The sequence below is a fragment of the Crocodylus siamensis genome, chromosome 8 (assembly GCF_052110815.1).
Source record: "Crocodylus siamensis isolate JL-2025a chromosome 8, ASM5211081v1, whole genome shotgun sequence".
NCBI classification, from domain to species: Eukaryota; Metazoa; Chordata; order Crocodylia; family Crocodylidae; genus Crocodylus; species Crocodylus siamensis.
In genome coordinates, this window is record NC_143402.1 from 58,566,892 (window position 1) to 58,588,482 (window position 21,591).

The 21,591-nt window shown below is 50.2% G+C and overlaps 1 protein-coding gene across 2 annotated transcripts; it reads left to right on the plus strand.

Moving 5' to 3' along the window:
• Positions 1-1,024: 1,024 nt before the first annotated feature.
• On the plus strand, positions 1,025-19,601 carry COLGALT1 (collagen beta(1-O)galactosyltransferase 1). Of its 2 annotated transcripts, XM_090059708.1 has the most exons (12): positions 1,025-1,403; positions 1,871-1,981; positions 3,274-3,391; positions 6,287-6,421; positions 7,035-7,239; positions 10,604-10,723; positions 12,027-12,103; positions 12,355-12,461; positions 13,425-13,557; positions 13,733-13,860; positions 14,329-14,535; positions 17,727-19,601. In XM_090059708.1, the coding sequence occupies exons 1-12, from the start codon at positions 1,174-1,176 to the stop codon at positions 17,992-17,994; spliced, it is 1,839 nt and encodes a 612-aa protein (XP_089915834.1). In that variant the 5' UTR covers positions 1,025-1,173; the 3' UTR covers positions 17,995-19,601. The 2 variants fall into 2 exon arrangements, with proteins under 2 accessions (XP_089915834.1, XP_089915835.1); XM_090059709.1 differs by lacking the exon at positions 14,329-14,535.
• The last annotated feature ends 1,990 nt before the right edge of the window (positions 19,602-21,591 follow it).

Consider the following 21,591-nt stretch of genomic DNA (forward strand, 5'->3'; position numbering starts at 1 on the left):
ATAGGAAACAATGTTATAAATGGGGATTGGTTCCTGAACCAAGGCCTGATGCTTTATTTTCACCAAAAATAACCCAGAATTTTGTACTCAATCAACTATAGATAAATAATACAGCTATATTAACACACTTATATTGTAAATAGCAATCATATTGATTTAGGACTTCTTTGAGGTGACTTTGCTGGACTTTCTGAAGGGCTCTTAGCTGGAGTCTTCTCAGGAGTCTTGTGTGCTTTCTTAAAGAAGGTGTCCAAGCAAGTTTGGATAGATGGTTTCCAGGGACACCGCCGATGCAGTGAACTTGTTTGCTGGTGTGGTGTTGCATCAGATCGAGCGTTGTAAAGTTGAAACTGATGTCAGAAACTTGAAACGCCACGTTTATAAATGTACACCCTAACTCCAAATGTTGGAAGTCGAGGACTGCCTGTATATCAGGCTGCTACCAGGGTCCCAAGCTCCCCGTCCTCTTCCTTGACCCCCTTTGTGGCTTTTCTTTCTGCTTGTGAGTGATGACGCTGGAGGTCTTTGTGGCAAGGTGTGTGCTCAGCGTGGCGTTTTGTAAGCTGCTCCCATTACAAGTGTCCTGGAAAAGCAATTGAGGGAATGGACTGAATTCTGTAGTTGTGGATTTATCTCCGATACCCTCACGTGACGCTGGGCCCCCTTTCCATGCTGACCTGCCCCTGTGCCTCACGCGGGGGCAAAGGAGGGGGAGAGGAAGGGCTGGCCGGGACGGGGCTTTGCTAGCGGGTGGAGTGACGGCTGGGATTTGGAAAAGAAACCTGATGCCCTCCGGGGTCCCGGGAGAGCAGCTCCCCACCCCCATCTGTCCACTGGGACTGAGGTGTCAGGGGCACGGGACGGAGCTTGGCCGCCCCGCTCCTCCAAGGGGCTGCCTGCTGGCCCTTGGCAGGCTCTGCACGTACTCGGCCGAGGGCCCCTGCAGCGGCGCGGGGCCCGCCCCGGGACTGCGGGGTGGGGAGGGATCTGCACGAGCCACCGGGACCTTCCCTTTAAGGCCGCCTGCCGGTTGGAGTAGAGGAGCAGCCTTAAAGGGGCGTCGACACACCCACGGGGTGGGAGCGGGGCCGCTGGGCCAGGCCGGCCCGCGCTTCCCCTTTAAGCCCTAGTTCCAGTCGGAGGGCACCCGTGTGCGGGCCGCTCGGACGCGCCATGGCGGCGGTCGCCCGCCTCGCGCTGCTGCTGGTGCTCCTGCCGCCGCTGCCGCCGGGCCCCGGCCCCGCCGCCGCCTACTTCCCCGAGGAGCGCTGGAGCCCCGAGTCGCCGCTGCAGGCGCCGCGCGTGCTCATCGCCCTGCTGGCCCGCAACGCGGCGCACGCGCTGCCCGCCGTGCTGGGCGCCCTCGAGCGGCTGCGGCACCCCAAGGCGCGCGCCGCGCTGTGGTGAGATGAGAGCCCGGGCCCCGCTCCCCGTTGGGGTCCCGTGGCCCGCCTGGGACTGCTGCCCCCCAGCCCCGGGCCTCCCGCGCCTGGTGTCCGGGCCACAGACACGCCGGGGAGGAAGCTTTTCCTGCCACGGGGCAGCCGGAAGGGCCTGGAGGGAGCTCCTGGTTCCGGGCAGGTTTCCCGGGCGGAGGCGGGCGGCGGAGGGAGGGAGGGAGGGAGCCGTCTTGGGGGCGGCCCGGGCCGAGCCGGTCTTGGGCCCTGGTAAACCTGGCAGTGGTGATGGGGGAGGAAACGCAGCATCCCTGTGTCTTGAGGGGGCCAGGGCATGGCAAGGCAGGGCTGGCAGGCGCCCGGAGGAAGAGGGCAGCTCTGAGGTGCGCTTCCATCCCTGCGCGGAGCGCGGGCGAGGCGGGGAGGCTGGGAAGCCGGCTGCGTTGCGGTGAGTCGCTGCTGGGTGTCTGCAGGGTGGCGACAGACCACAATGTTGACAACACGACGGCGGTGCTGCGGGAATGGCTGATCCACGTGCAGAGCCTCTATCACCACGTGGAGTGGAGGCCGATGGAGGAGCCCAGGTGAGGAGTCACCAGTGAATTCAGGGGGGAACTGCTCCAGGTCCTTGACTTCCTGGGTAATAGGGTAAAGGTGAGGCTAACCTCTGGGTGGGGCGGGGAGGGCAGGGATTGGGAAAGATCTGGTGGGTCCTTCCTTGTATGGCTGGAGAGCTGATGGGATTGTGTGCTCAGTGATGGGTGTCCTTACTTTGAGTCATGTGGTGACTACTTTTCATGTTGTACATACAATCTGTTTCTTCACCCCATGACGTCTTTGGGAGCACATGGGTCAACAACTGATTCTTATCTCCCCATTCTCAGCACTGCCCTGACCTCTTCCCAGCCATTGCTGTCCTCGTCATCTCCATACCAGTTCCCTCCCTGATTCTACAGACATGTACCTCTAACTGGCGTGCTGCCTGCTGCTTGTCCCTCTCCAAGCTGGTGTGAGTGAGTGTCAAGAACTAGAAGATAGTTTGCTAACACAGGACTTGTTTTTTGGAGGCAAGTCAGCCTGCTTTGGGCTTCTGACAGCTGGAAGGCATCCTGGCCCTACAGCCTTGCACATCTGCCTGGCTGAAAAATGTGGAGCATGGCCAATCTGCAGGTGCTGTCCCTTGTCACCTTGGCACTGCTCTAACCTTTGCACATTAGAAAAAATATTTGTATTTACCCTTTCAGAAACTGCGGGCACTAAGGAGTTGGAATGAGATCTTGCTTTATTTGGTTTTGCTGGCTTGAGAGCGGTCACTTAGGAGCAGTCTTCTGGAGAGCAGGTCAGGGCAGAGCAGTGATAGAAGTCAGTGTGTGTGGTGAGATTGGCTTAGCTGTGATTGCAGATCCAACAGGTGTTCAGAAACATTCCCGTGCTAGCTGGGTGAAGGCAGTGGATTCTTCTGCGTGTTGAGGATATCTTAATCTAGGGTGTAATTGTGTCTGTGGAAGGTAGGAGAAAGATCATGCCTCTATACTGAGTGGCTTCCCTTTCCTGTAATGTGTTGGGAACCTTTACAAAGGTGTGAGAGAGGCTGCTGCTTGTTGCTGCTCTCTATGGAAAAACCGTAAAAAAACATGCAGGGCGACTGTCGGTGCCTTGGTTTAAAAAGCTTCCTGGACTGGTGTGTTGCTAAAGGAGGATGGGGTGCATCCTGCAGATACTCCCTTTTTACCTCTGGCATTTGTTCCTGCTGAGCTCAATCCTACTGTACCTTTTTAGTTCTGTATTCTCATCTCGCATAGTTATTTTCAGAAAAGAGAATAAGGGGGTGGGTTGAATCCGACTGGAACTTTAACCACACTTGAACCCCTGGCAGGTCATACCTGGATGAGGAAGGCCCAAAGCACTGGTCAAATTCTCGCTATGAGCATGTGATGAAGCTCAGACAGGCAGCCTTGAAATCTGCCCGGGACATGTGGGCTGACTACATCCTGGTAAGAGAGTCTGTGCTGCTAGTATGATGTATGCTGAGCTTGTCCAACTAACTTCATTCTTTAAACTAAAACAGCCATAAATGTGAAGACTTCTAGTAGCCACTCAGCAGGACTAATCACTGAGTTACTGTGGCTGTTTCCTCCACCCTGTATTTCTGGTCTTGACTGATGTTTGTTTCATCACAGTTTTTCAGATGAGCAGAAATGCTAGCCAACATTTGCTGAAATAAGGAAGGGTGCAGAGATAGAGAATTTTGGGGCCAATACTGATGGCTGATTTTTAATGAGTCATATCAGAATTGGATCGGTATTGGCCAATATGCAGTCAGGCAGCTTGGAGACGGGTGTCTGGTTGGTAAGTCTAAGAGGGGAGGGGGGACCGCAGATTGAGGCCCCTGCGGTGAGGGAGGGAATGGGACAGGGGCAGGTGCTGCACAGCAGGGGCAGGGCAGGGGATGGAGCCACAAGCAGCTCATCTGCGGGGGTTCAGCTCTCCCCATCGCATGCACCCTGGGAGGGCATGGGGGGCATCTGCCTCCGGATCTGTGTGCAGGGTGGGCTGCTGCCGTGAGCTGTGCTCGGGAGTAGCGCCAAGCCTTTTCCAGCAAGGGCTGGGTCAAGCTGTGCTTGGGGCGGGTGGCAGTGGTGCTGGGAGGGGGCCTACGGTAGGGGGCTGCAGTAGGGCTGTGCAAGGCTTTGGACCATGCTTCAGATCTAGAAAAGCTTTGGGCATTTCAACATCCGAAGCAGCATGTCTGGATTGAAGCACTGGCTTTGTTAGGCTTTCCGAAGTGGTTCGGAGTTTCCGAAATGCTTCAGAAAAGCTTTGGAGCCGCTTCGGCAATCTGGCCATAGGGTATAATGGGGAAACAATTAAATATCTATAACTTTGTTGTTTTTTGTCTGATTTGGATGAAATTTGTAAGGGTTGTATCCTCTGTTGAGAGCATGAAGCCTGCCAAGTTTCAAGAAGATTGGTGCAGGCGTTCAGGGGGAACTGCACCCCAAATTCGTGAAAGCAAAACTTGTGTCACATCTGTGTGTTACAGCACAAGGGGGTGTAAACTGCAGGGGTGGTAGTCTCTGCTCAGGCCACGAAGCCTTCCAAGTTTCAAGGAGAAAAGTGCAGGGGTTTGGGGGAAACTCACCTCAAGCTGCAGACAAGCAAAACTCATGACATGGGTGACACTGCGTGTGTTAAGGCACAGAAGAGTGAAAGCTGCAGGGTTGGTAGCCCCTGCTGTGGCCGTGATGCCTGCCAGCTGTCAAGGAGATCAGTGCAGGGGTTCTGGGTTCTGGGGCCCTGCACCTCCGGTCACAGGTAGGCAAAATTCATGACATGGGTGCTTGTGCAACTGTGTCTGTCTGGTGGGGGGACACGGGATGAGGACTACTGCAGGCCTGGCTGCTAAGCTACTGCATTACCAGTTACCAATTAATCATGATTCACTCAGGAACCAGCTCAGTTAATTAGCATCAATTAACACCTACAAAACCAGAGACTAAGGAGGGAAAGGAATCGATACAGACGATCAACTGCCCCAAGACAGAGACAGTCAGTTGCGCAAGCACCCATGTCATGAGTTTTGTCTGTCAGCAGCTAGAAGGGCAGGGCCCCAGAACCCAAAAGCCCTGCACCTATCTCCTTGACAGCTGTCAGGCTTCATGGCTGCAGCAGGGGCTACCATCCCTGCAGCTTTTACCCTGCTGTGCCTTAACACACACAGTGCCACCCATGTCACAAGTTTTGCCTGTCAGCAGCTTGAAAGGTGCAAGGGTTTAGGGGGAACTGCACCTCAACTTGAAACTTGGCAGGCTTTGTGGCCTCACCAGGGCCCCTGCAGTTTTCACCCCACTGGCTTAACACATACACGTGACATGAGTTTTGCTTTCAGATATTTGGGGTGCAGTTCCCCCCAAGCCCCTGCGCCAATCTTCTTGAAACTTGGCAGGCGTCATCCTCTCAACAGAGGGTATAACCCCTGCAAATTTTGTCCAGATCAGACAAAAAAACAACAAAGTTATAGGTATTTCATTGTTTCCCCAAAATACCCTATGGTCGGGTCTCTGAGGTGGCTCTGAAGCTTTGGAGCTGGTTCGGCCAGATCAAAGCAGAAGCCTGCTCCAGAGCTCTGGATCGGATCCTTGGTATCTGAAGCAGCCGGATCTGAAGCGGGATCAAATAGCTGCCTACTCACACAGGCCTAGTCTGCAGCCACCCTCATATTCTCTGTAGCCTCTTCCCAGTGCTGTTGCCTGCCCAAGCACAGCCCTGGCCTAGCCCCTAGCTGGGAAGAGCCCAGTGCCACCCCAGCCCACAGTGGTATCCTGCCTTCAGCCTGCACACAGATTCAGGGGCACATGCCCCCCAGGCCCTCCCGGGGTACATGCAGAAAGAGGGTCCCCCTTCCCCCTGGACAGCTCCATCCCATGCTCCGCTCTGGCTGTGCAGCACCAGCCCCAACTCCAATCCTTCTGTTACCGTGGGGTCCTCAAACTGTCCCGACCCCTTCCTTCAGTATGGACTTACCAGCTGGACCTGGATGCTCTCCACACTGCTTGGCTGTGCTCCTGGCTGCCTCATGCTGTGCTGCAGCTGCATGCATGCATGGGGCATTTAGCAGTGGCATTATCAGCCACATCAGCCAAAAAAAGCTGATTGCCGATACAGTCAATTTTCCTTGTATTGGTGCCAGTCCAATATGGAAACAATGTATTGGTGCACCTTTAGAAATAAGAGCAATATTATGCAGTTAGTATGGACAGCCTGGGGTTGGGGACATCCCTGGTGGTGTGTTTTGAAGCCAGTGAAATACATTAACAGAGTTTGAACAGGAGTCGTTTTAACAACCTGGCTGTGTAATATTAACTGTGGTTTGTTTTGGCTGTTTGTAGTTTGTGGATGCAGATAATATCCTGACAAACCCAGACACTCTGAGTCTGCTGATGGCAGAGAATAAGACGGTGATAGCACCCATGCTAGATTCTCGTGCTGCCTATTCTAACTTCTGGTGTGGGATGACCTCACAGGTAGGGAGAGGCATCTGACTCTGAAACACCTATTTTAGGGCTTTCCTACTGCTTTTCTAAATCATTTTAAATGATGTTGTTGGTCCCTGTGTATACTTCTTTGGGGAATTGGACTATAGGGCAGCGTTTCCTATTTTTTTTTTTTTTTACCCTGTGGTATACTTATATAGCCTCCCCCACCCCACGGCACACCACCCGAGGAGGGGGGCAGTAGCAAGTCGCCAAATGCCACAGAGCAGGGAGGGAGGAGTGGGATTGGGTGGTGAGTAGTGTCTGAATCAGTGTCTGGAGCCACGCTCCCAATCTGTCTGACTGCTGGCAGCAGCAGCAGATGTGGGGCATGGCTCCAGCCCAAAATGCTGTAGCACAGGGGTTGGAAAACACTGCTATAGGGGTTTAAGGAGTTCACAGCTGTGTCCTCCTTACAAGTTTTTGCTCACTATATTGCAGTCTTACAGCAGCTCCCGTTCCTCTCTGCTGCTACTTGGGGACCCCTGGGTGTTTGCTGGAATAGTTCAGTACTGCTGCAGCTGAAGCGGGCAGGGGGGAGCAACCATACAGCCATGCCTTCCACATGATGGCTCATGTGAGACTGTCCACTTCTCCTTTTCAGGGTTATTACAAACGTACTCCTGCCTACATTCCTATTCGGAAGCGGGATCGCCGTGGTTGCTTTGCTGTCCCCATGGTGCATTCCACCTTCCTGATCGACTTGAGAAAGGAGGCCTCTTGGGATCTCACTTTCTACCCTCCACACCCAGACTACACCTGGTCCTTTGACGATATCATTGTCTTTGCATTTTCCTGTAAGCAGGCAGGTGAGGCAATGGAAGTTTGCTTGCATATGTTATGTGTGTACTTCTGCTCTGTGGTGACTATGGACATGTCTCCTGTCAGCCTTCAGAAAGGGAAGTAGATTTCTTGCCACATTGATAATGGGAGATGTTTCAGCCTCAAAAGCATATTATATGTTAATGTTTTTATTTTTTTTTCCATTGCAGCATCTGTCCCTGGCTCTGCCTTTTTTTTTTTTGTCTGCTTGTAGCCTTGCTGCAGTGATATTACAGGGCCAAAGAATAAAACTTTTACCAGTGCTAGTCTGTTTATGAAATTATTTTCAGCTGCCTTTGCACAAAAGTTCACAGCAGCTTTGGAACAGGAACTAGCCTTAGCTGACTGAGCAAGGCTTTTTAGACCGAAGGTGGAAAGAGTGATACAAAAGAGGAGGTATAAAGCAGAGAGGGAATGCGTGTGATAACAGGAACCTGAGGGTCACATTGTAGATAGCATTCAGGATGTGACCAGAGCTGCTGGAGATGCTCATTTAACTTTCTGTTCTTTCAGTCTGGTCTGGCCATCTTTTAGGATGACGATGATGGTCTGCCTGCTTTTTCAGCGACCCAGTGACTAGGCAATGTTCAGAAAAGGGCTAGTAGCCTTATTTGGTGAAACAGTAACCAGTAAAACATATCTGGATTGCTTTAGCAACAAAATAACTTCCTTCCTTATTTCTAGAAGTGTTTGCTATGACAATTTGAGCTTCTTTTAGCAGTTTGTTATAGTCACTACCATACTTATTTTTACTTAATCCATCCCTGCCTTTAAGGCAGAGCCAGGACTGTGCATGGGTGCTAGCTGTCAACAGGTAATGTCAAGTTCAGCAGAACTCGGCACTCTAGAGCTGCAGAGTTAAGGTACATGCCAGTGCAACTCTAACTCTGTCCTCCCCACCTTGAGAGGTGCTGTAGTAGATTTCTATCAGTACTCACACTTGGCAGCTCATACATATCACTTGTGAAATGGAGCATATTGCTACTCTAGGAAAGGGCCTACATTATTCTTTCTGCTCAGGCAAAAAGTGTGCTTAGGTAAGGGACTGAACAGGAGCAGCCTATGTCTACTACATACAATTGAGGAGCTGAGCCTACATCCCAGAAGCAGCCTTGCACCCTTAGCACAGTATGCCATCTAGGGCAACATATTTACACACCCATCATAACACATACCAGTCTTGTATCCTACCTCCCTGCTGACTTTCCCCAGAACAAGAAGATACCAAGGCACTGCTGCTGACACAATCTATGTAGCTAAATGCTGTATGCTTAGGTGTTATACATGCATCTAAGAGCTTTCATCACATGTGGAGTGAGGTGAGATGATCTGAGAAGCCTGTCTTCTGAGTATCTCATATCACAGCCATAGCTGTGCCAAGCTTTTTCAGCTAATTCTTCTATCATTCTGTGCAACTACATCTACCGCAACTGGAGGGCCTGTGAATGATTACAGTTGGGTATCGGCAGGTAATTCCCCAGGGGACAAAATTATCAGGCTGGCATATACCAATTCTATACAACTTTTGGTTTCTCAGTTGTTTCCCCCCTAAATTTTTCTGAACTTGACATTGTGGCAGGGCCTGAGATATCACCAGGTGTTAACAAAACATCTGTGTAAATGAAGATACTGGAGTGGCAATGTGAGAAGGGCTTTTCTGGAGGAAATTGGGGAACTGTGACTCCGTAGGTCTCCAGTTGAGGTATTATTGTGGCCAGCTAAAGGGTGTGAATCCAAAATAGTCCTTCCTGCTTTTGTACCCCGTATTATAGTACAGTGGAATTCACACTTTTTTATGTTTGTTTTACTGATGTGTAGCCCTGCAATTCTGTATGATGCATAGTGAAATGGGTGCTTTGTTACCACAAGCACCCTATAAGCCGTTCAGCAACTGGAGAGAGATGACAATAGCTTCATGTTGTCTTCTGCTTTTTTCCTTTCCTATGTTTTCCCATTCCCTGTGCTTGTGTACTCTCCAGAAGTTAACAGTGTACCTACAGGAGCATGTGTGGTCCAGTCTGAGATACTCTTAGGGTAGAATGGGGCATGTGGTCACAGTTTGAAATATTTGGAGAATGGAGTTGTTGACAAGGTAGGAAGGGAAACTGTGGATGTGGTTTGTCTGGAAAACCTTGACAGTTTTATTCTATGCTCTTTATTGCAACATTTAGTTTGCAAAGGAAGACTGGTGTGTCTGTCTTCATCTGCACCCACTTTGCCCAGTGCCACCTTTTCCCAATTCACTTCTTGTCCCATTAAGCACTTAGGTCTTTAGAACCTGTGACCTTGTGGCATACCATATTGCTTCATAGTTTCCGCAGGCAGCAGCTTATTATGTAGTGGGTCGCTTCCTTAGTTGTCCATGTTCGTAGCACTGTAAACCAAAGCTGCACATTGAACCAGAACCCCATGCCCGTACTGTGTGTCATGTCCCCAGCCATGTTCAGGCCTGCCTAGCCAGCCTCCAAACTCCACCTGTTCTGGTCAGCTTTCTTTCCACATACCAGAGTGGTACATACCTTTACTTTCTTATTCTGTCTTTCAGAAGCTTACATTTGTTGTTTTTCAGGGACCCAAAACTCTACCTTAGGAGTACCCTTGCTGTTCTAGTGCACATGTTGGCCTGTGTCCTCTGGAGGGGACTGAGGCCTTTGGAAAATAGTTTACAGGATGTGTAGATCAGGACAGCTGAATTATTTGTTTAATGGTGATTTCAGTATCTCTTCCCCAAAAGGCAGTGGGAAGGGGTGCCAGGCATTGGGGGTGGGTTGTGGGAAGAATGTCACTCAACTTGGCTTTGCTGCCTGACAGTCAGAGCTGTAATTTGAGCTCCAAGTCTTACCAAAAATTTTCGTAAAATTTGTAAATTATGAGAAATGTTGGCACGATGTGGAGTGTGGGGGCGATGACAACAGGGGGCAGTGAACCTTTTGGTGGAAAGTTGTATCTTGTGAACTCTTTGTTTGGCTGCCCCCCTGCTGTGGATGACTTGCCTTATCCCACATCCTCATGAGGTAGAGTGAATTTTGCAGGGAATCCTAGTACTAGGAGTTGACTTTCAAACAGTAAGGGCTTCCCACACTGCACTTCAGCAGAGCTGGCACTCTGTTATAACAAGCAACTCCACATAACAGGCACTGTTAGGATTTTGTTACCTTGCAGCACTTGGAGCACAGGTTTTGGCCCAGTGTAGTCCTTTGCTGCTGTTTTACTCAGGCCATGGAAGATCCCTTGTCCCTAGCTTCTTAAGTCAGCTGAAGAACACCTTGTCAGGTGTGCAGGGCTAGCTTTGTCACTTGTGGAGAGCTGAGCACTGTCCTACTTGTGCCTGTTTGTGTGTGTTCATTTCAGAAGTCCAGATGTTTGTGTGCAACCAGGACGTTTATGGCTACCTGCCAGTACCACTGAGATCCCACAGCACTCTCCGGGACGAGGCGGAGAGCTTCATGCATACACAGCTGGAGGTCATGGGTAAGGGCCATATCTGGCACACGCAAAATTAAGGCCTGCAGAGGCCTGGGAAGGGAGTTGCATTAGTGTTTGTTTTTTTTTCCTCCTGTACTCCTTTGCCTTTGTCCTGGCGATTTGCTCTCTGGCCTCAAACCTAGATTTTCTTATTTTTTTGAAGTGGGGAAAGGGAGGGGGGTCAGGAACTGTGCCCCCTACATGTAGTGAGGAGAGCAGCATGGTCTTGCCTGCTGGTAGCTGGATAACTTGTTTAGCTTCTATGAATGCTTTTTGTGCTGCATAAAAACAGACCAAAGATGTGGTGGCCTCCCTTTAGTGGTAAAAAGCACTACAGTCCTTTGAGGCCTCTGGTTTCCCTGGGCTACAGTGTGCCACGCAAGCCTCTTTCAGTTTCCCTTCTCCTGGCCTCTGGTCTCAGCAGAACTGTATGGCAGCGCCACCCACCCTGGCATGTGTGTGCATTACTGTCAAGTCTGGTGTGTACTGTACAGGGAGTGTCCTGGAGTTTGCTGGACTCCATCCCTGCTCCCTTGGGTACTTAGCAGGGCAAGATTCACAGTATCTCTTTGTATTGCCCCTGGCAGCACAAAGATTCTTTTAGTAAAGTGGAACTGACCTCTCTTGACCAGTAGTTAAAGGAATGGGGACTGATTCCTTGATGTTTAGAGGCAACTTGTAAATTGGAGTGCTGCAAAAAGGGGGAGTATGGGCTAATACCATTCGTTTCCAAACAGTTTTATAAATCTGAGTAGTCTAGAGCCCTATTCCTCTAACTTTCTTAGGCTGCATGCAGAGCGTACATACTTCTTCATTCTTCACAAGCTTCCATTCTCCTGGTCTCTGAAACTGAGTGGCTTCTGCTGATGGAGCTCCTGTTCAAACACACTGTCCTTAATTGACTGGTGGAGATAGGTGTCTCCTCCCAACAAGAAGAATAACCAGAAGCATATAGTAAATTTCATAATGCAGCAGCTGCTTGTTCAACAGGAGTGAAAAATGTAAAGTCTGTGGTGGAAAGAGGCTGCAGTTGTGGAAGAGGAAAAGATCCTTTATTTCCCTTTCTCCAGCCTTAGTTGATCCATAGAATCATAGAAAAATAGGGCGGGAAGTGATTTCTGGATTCACTGGATTGTTTATATCCAGGTCTTCTGGTGTGAGTTTGCTTGGAGGTTTACCTCCGCTGTTGCAATTGATGGTGCCCCATTTGGAGTTGTAGGGGTTGAAAGAAATCCCTTGGTTGCGGTCTATGGAAGTTAATGTCTTTGATGAAATGGACTGTAAATAGGTTTCTGTATTTTCCCCTTAGTGAAGAACCCTCCAGTGGAACCTTCGCAATATGTGTCGGTCCCGCCCAAGATACCTGATAAGATGGGTTTTGATGAGGTGAGATGAGGCTTTTTGCCATGCGCTTGCATTGCTGAAAGCAAGAATGACATTTAGTGTGCATGAGTTGATGCAACAGGCTTTCCCCTTTTCATTCTGTACTGACTTCAGACTAATATCTGTGAGCCACTCTTTTGAATCTTGATGAAACTCTTGCTGAGATGCGACATGGAGCAGGGTTGTTGTGGTGTCCTTTCTTTTCCTGATGTGACAGGAGCCTCCTTTCTAGCCATGGATTTCCTTTTTTCCAGGTGTTCATGATTAATCTGAAGCACCGGACAGACCGACGTGACCGAATGCTGCAGACGCTATATGAGCAGGAGATAGAGTGCAAAATCATTGAGGCTGTGGATGGAAAGTAAGTGTGAAGCACAAGCTTGTGGCCAGTCCAGTTCTAACATGCAAAAGTAGTGGGGACACCCATCCCACTCAGTCCCTGGGGAGGAGTTGATAGTGATTTTTTTTAGAAATGCAGCAGTAGGAGAAGGCAACTTAGTTGCTTGGTGGAGGGGAGAAAGAGGAGCCAAACACTCCAGATTTCAGTGCCTTGTAGTCACTGTTAAAAGCACTAAGACCTAGGAGTCCTGCATGCACTGAGACATTTTCTTTAGCCATAGACCAGGTGGAAGGAAAAAAGAGGCAGTGGAGTACAGAGGATTTGGCCTTATGCATTCCTCTGATAATCTCTTCTCTGTGCACATGCATGCATGCACATCTCTTCAGGCTGAGGGAACAAGCTGCTGGCTGCATAGCACCTTGAGCTGGTTCCAGAAAAGTTGTTGTACAGTGGAGTTGCATCATGTGTGCATTTAAGTTATGCGAATTCAACTATACGCACTCGGCAAAAAAAAGAAAAGAAAAATAACAATTGAAATAGTGCAGGCGATTCCGCCATTCCACTCAATGAGCATATGCCCTGGAGCGAGCGTGAGATGGGAGACGTGAATCTGCTGTTCCCTCAGCCAGTCTCAGTTCTGAGACCAACTGAAGGAACAGCAGATTCACGTCTCCCATCTCACGCTCAATTTTGACTATACACGATTTTCGCCTTACACACTGACTTTAGAACCTAACCCCCACGTAAGATATGACTCCACTGTAATGACCTAAACTGCCTGTGTCCTGTATAAATTGACCATGTGGCAGTGAGTAATCCTAGAAACTTGTGTTCTGTTTCTCTACGGAAACAGCCATGGAAAAGGCTCAGGTAAGTGGCTTAGGCATTCCTTGGGGAGGGAAGTGAACATTAGCAGAGAATCCAAAGTGAGCCTGTGATGTGTGCTGACTAGGAGGTACTAACCCTTGTTTTACTTGTTTACAGAGCTATGAACAGCAGCGAGGTGGAGGCTTTGGGGATTAAAATGCTTCCAGGTTATCAGGATCCGTACCATGGCCGTCCACTCACCAAAGGGGAGCTGGGGTGTTTTCTTAGTCACTACAAGATCTGGAAGGAGGTGAGTGAGTGAGTGATACTGTGTTCTTTGGTGGAGCCCTGCCACCATTGGGATATTGTTCTTCTCTGGGTCTGAGACCTGATAAAGAAAAACCTGTGGCAAGGCAGGGAGGAGGGGCATGCTTTGCAGGTGCTCTGACTTGATTGTGAGAAGTCTCTCTCTGCTAAATTGCCAGATTGTGGAGAGAGGGCTGCAGAAATCAGTCGTGTTTGAGGATGACCTGCGTTTTGAGATTTTCTTTAAGCGACGTTTGATGAACCTAATGTACGACTTGGAAGATGAGGGTCTAGATTGGGACCTAATGTAAGTGCAGAGATTGAAGAGTTATTTTGGTGTTCTGTATGATTTTTGTGCATGAAAAGGGGATGGGGAGTGAATAGTGAGATGGCAGACTCAGAGCAGGGCGGGGACACACACTTACCTGTGACAGGTTACATTCTGGTTACAGTAGAGGCCCATGGGCATCTACTTCAGGTTTTTTCATTGGAAAGCACAGGATTGGTGAGCTGGGAAAGTGGATTTCTGCTGTTCCAGGAAGTTGTTATTCTGTAAGAGTGCCTCCTTGACTTCTGCCTGCCATGTGTAGCTGCGGGCATGAGGATTTCATAGATTCAGGGACCCAGCAGAGATTGCTGTGACAATTTAATCTCACCTCTGACTATCACACAGGCCTCAGAACTTTGCCTATGCGTAAAGCCCTAATACGGAAGCCAGAGCTGGAACATACCTGTTAACACAAACCTCTGCTTCTTGCTGCTCTGTGCCCCACAGCTACATTGGGAGAAAGCGGATGCAAGTGGAGCACCCAGAGAAGTCTGTGCCTCATGTGCGAAACCTAGTGGAAGCTGATTATTCCTACTGGACTCTGGCCTATGTGATTTCACTGCAGGGCGCCCAGAAGCTGTTGGCAGCTGAGCCACTGTCTAAAATGTTACCAGTGGATGAATTCCTTCCTGTCATGTTTGACAAGCATCCTGTGTGAGTCTTGGCAGTGTTCGCATGAGGCATTGTTGATGGGGGATAGGTAAAGGACCTGCTGCCTTAGCTAATAGAAATAATGGGTAATAATGGGACAAGGGGATATTGGGCATTGTGCTGTGAACTGAGAAGCTCACTAACCACTTCAGGGATGCCCCACAGCTTCCCTCTTTGGTGAAGGAATCTGTGTCATCTATTAGCATCAGTAGGTTGCCCTGGAACAGTTCCAGTGTTCTCAAGTGAGAAACAAAATCTGACTTGTCCATGATAGTAAATCGACTTGATGCTGGGCGTATTGCAGAGGCCTAGATAGCTTTTGCTTCTGTTAGCAATTTCCATGAAAAACATTGGAATGTTAACATTTTTCTTAAAATGTTTTTGGACTTTTGTTGGAGGAAAAAACCCCAAATTGTTTCAGTCTTCAGTACCCCTCAGTTTTCACCAAATGCCCATCATGGGTGAGATCAGACACTTCCTGAAGAAGTTTCCATTTTAACAAAAATAGTATTTATTGTCAATGCTCAGAAATCCAATTAGGTACTAGTTCTACCATGAGCTGACCACTGGAATTGCAGAGGCTGTTGGGTAACTTGCTTACTCTTGGGGAGCAGGAGAAAGGACACACTGTAGCCTATTTGTAGTTCATTGGTTGGCCTGAAAACCTTAATGACATGGCTTTAGAACAGGGGTGGGCAGCGTGGCGGATCCAGCTAACAGCTGGACTCCATTTCCCAGCAGCCCCTGCCTGTGTTGCTGTGGCAGGCTTCCGTGGAGACCCCAGAAGTGGCAGGGCAGTGACGGGGGCCAGGGTTTCCATGGAGAACAGTCCCAGCAGCACTGGCAGGGCACACAGCTGGGTGGGGAGCTGCTCCGGGGCCCAGATCTTGCAGCGGTGAAGGCGTGGTCCAGGGCCAGAGCAGAGCTGTAATTCGCTGCCTGCACACCCCTGCCCAGGGCAATCAGGCAGTGGCTCTGTCCCAGCTCCGGACCATGCTATCACTGCTGCAAGATCCTGGCCTTTGGAGCAATTCTCCACCCACTGCCCTGCCACTTCTGGGGTCTCCATGGAAACTCTTTACGAGCACTTGTGGTGCTCTGGTGAGGTGCCAGTGGACTAGAAGAGGGCCAATGTGGTCCCCATTTTCAAAAAAGGGAGAAGGGAGGACCCAAGAAACTATAGATCTGTTAGTCTTACCTCGGTCCTAGGGAAGCTCTTCAAGAAAATTATCCAGGAGCACATCTGCAAGGGACCAGCAGGGGAGTGTATGCTTAGGGGCAACCAATCGGAGGCAGGTCCTGTGAGTCCAGTCTGGTGGCTGTCTATGATCAGGTCACTAAATCCTTGGACACAGGCGTTGTGGTGGTCGTAGTCCTTCGGGACTTTAGAAAAGCCTTCGACACTGTCTCTCACCCCATTCTCATTAAAAAATTAGGTGACTGTGGTGTTGATCTCTACATGGTCACACAGGTCACCAGTTGGCTGGAGGGCTGCACCCAGAGAGTGGTGGTGGATGGGTCTTTTTTGACCTGGAGGGATGTGGGTAGTGGGGTCCCACAGGGCGCAGTCCTCGGGCCCACACTGTTCAACATCTTCATCACTGACTTGGATGAGGGGGTGAATAGCACCTTCTTCAAATTTGCAGGTGACACTAAGATGTGGGGAGAAGTGGGCACGCTGGAGGGGAGGGACAAGCTGCAATCAGATCTGGACAGGTTACAGAGGTGGGCGGATGAGAACACGATGGGTTTCAACACTGACAAGTGCAAGGTGCTGCACCTGGGGAGGAAGAACCAGAAGCATACCTATAGGCTGGGGAACTCCCCTCTCGCCAGCACAGAGGCAGAAAAGGATCTTAGAATCATAATTGACTCAAAGATGAACATGGACCGCCAATGTGGGGATGCAGTCAGGAAGGCTAGCACAGATGCATTATGAGCAGGTCCAAGGGGGTGATCCTCCCCCTCTCTGCGACCTTGGACAGGCCCCAGTTGGAGTACTGCATCCAGTTCTGGGCACCACACTTCAGGAGGGGTGTGGACAACATGGAGAGGGTCCAGAGGAGGGCCACTCGTATGATCGGGGCAGCAGGGCAGGCCCTATGAGGCTAGATTACGGGATCTGAACCTGTTCAGCCTCCACAAGAAGAGACTCAGAGGGGATCTGGTGGCCGTCTATAAACTGGCCGAGGGAGACCAGCAGGCAATGGGAGAGTCCCTGTTCCCCCAAGCACTACTGGGAGTAACAAGGAACAACAGCCATAAGCTAGCAGAGAGCAGATTCAGGCTGGATATCAGGAGGCACTACTTCACAGTCAGGGCAGCTAGGATCTGGAACCAACTTCCAGGGGAAGTGGTGCTGGCTCCTGCCCTTGAGGGTCTTTAAGAGGAGGCTGGATAGACACCTTGCTGGGGTTGTCTGACCCCAGTACTCTTTCCTGCCATGGCAGGGGGTCAGACTTGATGATCTGCTCAGGTCCCTTCCAACCCTACCCACTGTGAAACTGGCTGCGGCAACACAGGCAGGGGCTGCTGGGAAATGGAGTCTACCACAGTCCCAGTCCAGTCCACAAGTTGGACTTTGCCTGCCCCTGCTTTAGAACCTGCCGTCTTACTGACTTCTGGGAGCGAGCCTGTGATTGCCAGTCTCAGTGGTGGAAAGTTGGGATTCCCTACCTTTGTCAGTGAAAGCTGATGTGGGATGGTTAGGTCATTTTGCCCTCTGGTGTCAGTCTCTGGCATGGCAGTAAGTACCACCTGACCTTTATGAAACCTCATCGCAACTCAGCTAGGTGAGATTCAGTTGGGGCTCACTCAGACTTTGACAGTGAGCTTGAAAATCCTCAGACTTCGAAACATTTCTGCAGTTGCTGTTTTTTTCAGAGGAAAGGTTCCAGGAAGATGATAGAGATGTGAAGGAATTATAGTATGCAAGAGCAGGGGATTGGATTTGGGACTGGAGGATGTCCTGGGTCATCATGTCTTTATGTGCATCATTCTTTTGAGAGTGGCTGGAGAGATTTGGATTGGAAGGCTGTGAGAGGTGTGCACTGTATGTGATTGTAATCATGTAGTGGGAAGATGAAGGGTGTCTCAAACAATTATAGGGTGGACAGAGGGACTGGGTTGGAGCATAAAGGTGGATTGAAGAGTCACAGTAGTGGATATAGTCATGTTTTCTTCTTTCTGCACAGATCTGACTACAAGAAGCATTTTGAAAACCGGAATTTGCTGGCCTTTTCAGTGGAACCACTTCTGATTTACCCCACGCATTACACTGGTGACGATGGTTACATAAGTGACACCGAGACCTCGGTGGTTTGGAATAATGAGAAAGTAAAAACTGACTGGGACCGTGCCAAATCTCAAAAAATGAAAGAGCAACAGGAGCTGAAAAACGAGGCCAGGAACTCAGATGTGCTCCAGTCTCCTCTTGACAGTGCAGCCCGGGATGAACTATGACCAGAGCAGGGCCCTGACAGGGAAAGGAAAAAGGGACTGAGAGATATAGGGTAGACAGCAGGAGAAGAGTTTTATGGTAGTAACATCGTTTTTGTGGGGATTACTGGGCCTTCCTTTTCTGTCCAAGGATACGATGGCAAAAATCACTTACAGAAAAAAGCCCACAAGGGTTATGGTTGGAGCCCTACTGATCACTGCTGTTTTCAGACTGTAGGAGGGAGAATGCTGAAGGAAGTCAGGTTTGCCAGGCAAATTCATTTAGCTATTGATAGATCCATTGTGCAGTGGAGATCTTCACACAGCCAGTCACTGTAATGGAGAAGTTTTATTCTTCAGTTTAGGAAATGAGTACCTGATAGAAAATCTCTTTTTTTGCCTCTGTTGCCACACGTGTATCAACACTGGGAATCTCTCTCTTGACATTTGACTGTTCCTTTGGGGAAGAGGCCTGAAGTGCAGCCAGATCCTGCAGATTCCAGGGAACAGTTCGGCTTGATATATAGCGTAAGGTCCCCTCTCTGTATAAGACTTTTCTAGTTTTGTGAAATGTTGGCTGTGGCTTGAACTGTGTTCTGCCGCCTTGCAAACAGCCCAAAGTGCCTAGAGAAGGAGCACAAGAAGTATTGATATCTCCTCTATTAAGCTCTATCTTGTACCTTAACTGAGTGCTGGCTGCTCTAGCCCTGGAGGCTGAAATGTACTTGCAGGATGGACAGCAGTGGCACTCAGCACTTAGGCTGTCTAACCGTGATCTGGAGGAGCATAGAGATGAGATTGAGTCTGAGAGCTGGTGAATCTCCAGTCTTTGCTTGGGTGGGTACCGTACTGATCCAGTCAGTCTGCCTGGAAGAATAACTGAAAATACCTGCAAAATGCTAAGAAATGCCTGTTTTTTCCCATGCATCTTCCACTGTACAGGGAGCTCAGATCCTCTAGGAAAGGTCTGGCCTGCCTTTTACAATGTGGGGCTGCTGGTTTTTACTTTCTCTCCTGCTGTGGATAACCAAACACTCTCTTCCAGGTGGAGACTTGAGTACTTAGTTTGTCTTCCATGATGGGATGTGGGACCTGAGGACAGATGTCCAGATTTTGGTTGTGTTGTCATTTCATCTGTTTGTTGCCAACCTATTTCCTGGGTCACTTAAAGGACTCATGTTATGGCCAATGATTTGATCTCCAATTTTTGCTTCAGCTTTCCACAGTGCTCTGGCAAAGCTTTCAATGCACTGCCCCCAGCCCCCATGGCTTTTAGTAGGTTGCCTGTTTTTATTTTGTTTTTCATGCTTTTCCTTTTCTCTGGGTTATGAATCTTTGCAGTGTTTCATATTGGGTCACATAACAGAGCTAGCTGAAATGGGGTTTTCTTTTCTGGGCTCATAAAAGGCACCTTGAGAGCAAAATTCTCCTTGCACTGAAATGCCCCCTGTTCTTGTCCTTTCCAAACCACTTCTTCCTTACAGCTTCTCACAAGAATTTCAGGTTTGAATATCTGCTGCCTGGTTTTTTTAGGTATAATTTTGAAGCCAAAGCTCCTCTGCCCTTGTGTGAATGATGCGGCTGGGAACAGAAGCTGCCTTTTAAAATAAAGTTTAAGTTGAAATTCTCTACTTGGGTGTTGCAAATGATGGTGGGGAAGAAAAAGGGGCTTTGCTTAAGGCTGGCAGCAGAGGGGTGGGGGGGTTAGAAGAGGCTGCTGGAGGGGGAAGCAACCATGGGGGTCAAAGGCTGAGGACCCTGTAGACCTTGCTGCAGGGGCTACAGAGGCATTGCCCACACAGGCCTGGGGGTAGGCCTCATAGCAGGAGCCCTGAACCACCAATCATGGCATATATGCACCCCTCCACCCTGGTAGAGACACGCGCAAGGGCCAGCTTGACTAGTGCCATACTGTGCATGTGCAACTTTGTGGGGACCACCTGCACAGTAGGACCTCTGCTGAACTTTCCCCACATGTGCACACTTAATGTGTTTCCTCCCCTCACCTCCAGTGGCACATGGGCAGAGGTCAGCTGGATGGGCACTACAAGGCACATGCATGATCGGGAAGGTGGGGCTTGCTGCACCGTGCATGGGTGACTGGACTGGGAGGGGTGGGTGTCCTCAGGCCTTTATGCAGTCTGCCCTGTTCATGGCTGGGTAAGAGCTCTCCATGCCTCCCAAGCCCACTTACCCTGTTGGCAGAGCTGCTCAGCCAGTCACAGCAGGAGGCAGGAGAGTCCAGCGTGCCCGGGCCTCAGAGTGCACCACCAGACTAATGAGTGTTGCCATTAGCAAAGGGCTAGGACTAGTGTGGTCTGCCCCAGTCAGGTCCATGTCGCCACAGCTGCCCCTGGGGATGGAGCTTTACCCATGGGAGTCACTGAGGCCACAGCTGGCATCTGTGTTGCTCCCTGCAAGGACTCCTGGTTTCTGGGGCTGCCTGTCTGCCCTACTCCCTGCACCCAGCACTGCACAGCCCAGGAAGGGAGCTGCTCTGGACTGCACCAGAGAAATGCCCCCCATGTACTGTCCCTGGTTTCACATAACCCCCTTCTCTCCCCCCACCCCCCCGGAGAAACATCTATGACTCCAGTGTGACCCCCTGACCCTGCCAGGTCTTCCCCAGCACCCATTCTCAAGCCCCAATGCTTATATTAGAGCACCACATGCAGCAGCTGCTGGGGGGCAGCCCTGGCCTGTGTACAGCCTCTGCACATGATGATGAGGTGCAATGCAGAGCGATGCTCAGACCTGGAGGCTCCAGTAGAACCAGGAGGTACAAGTCATTAGAAATGACAGGAGCTCACAATACCAGACAAAAATGATGAACGTAAAAAGACAATATAACAAACCAAACTCCTCTCCCACCCATCCCACTTCACCCCACCTATTGCCACTTCCTGCCACTGACCTAGGAGAGGGTCGCCATATCCAACACAACATCACTACCTCAGCTCCCCCTGGTTGCTGCAGGACAAGAGTAGTAGGAGGAAGCTTTGGTGCTTCCAGTACAATGGGGGGGATTTTATTTGCAACCCTCCTGCTGAACACTCTAGACTTGCTTCTGAGGCTCTGGCCAGCTTGAAAGAATCAGAACAACTCCTTGTAGCAGGGTATCCCCCACAGTGTGGGACCAAGGCCCTGGTAGGGGGTGATATTGGCTCCAAGAGTTACACCTCTGTGCTGGTTTGTGAGGTGACACCAGGAGTACCCATAGAAACCACTGCAGGGACCATGCAAGAAGTGACCTGCCTGCAAGGGCAGACCCAGAGTTCCTGCCTTTCTTTTATAAACACTGGCTAATAACCTGCCCTTTGTGGCTGTACCGGATGTTCACAGGGGGACGGGGACCTGTGGCAGAGACCCATCTGGGGAGTACTGGTGGCTGTGCAGGGGAGCTAGATGCACATGGAGCAGCTGTGTGTCAAGCTGTGATCACCCCCCCTCTGCTCTTCATCCTTGCACCTATTCTGGACCCTGGGAGCAGCTGTCCTTCAGACACTGCCTCATACTTCCTCACTCCTCTTGGACAGTAACGTGTGACCATTATTATTCTAGGGACACTTGAGGCATGGAGGGGTTAGACCCCCAATTTTCAAAACTGGGCCCTTCATTTTT

What these genes read in the sequence shown, in the direction of transcription:
- COLGALT1 (XM_090059708.1), top strand. Translation starts at nt 1,174, where the DNA reads ATGGCGGCGGTCGCCCGCCTCGCGCTGCTGCTGGTGCTCCTGCCGCCG. An exon ending in TACACAGCTGGAGGTCATGG is followed by an intron (nt 10,724 to 12,026) that starts GTAAGGGCCATA and finishes TTTTCCCCTTAG; the next exon opens with TGAAGAACCCTCCAGTGGAA. An exon ending in ATAAGATGGGTTTTGATGAG is followed by an intron (nt 12,104 to 12,354) that starts GTGAGATGAGGC and finishes CCTTTTTTCCAG; the next exon opens with GTGTTCATGATTAATCTGAA.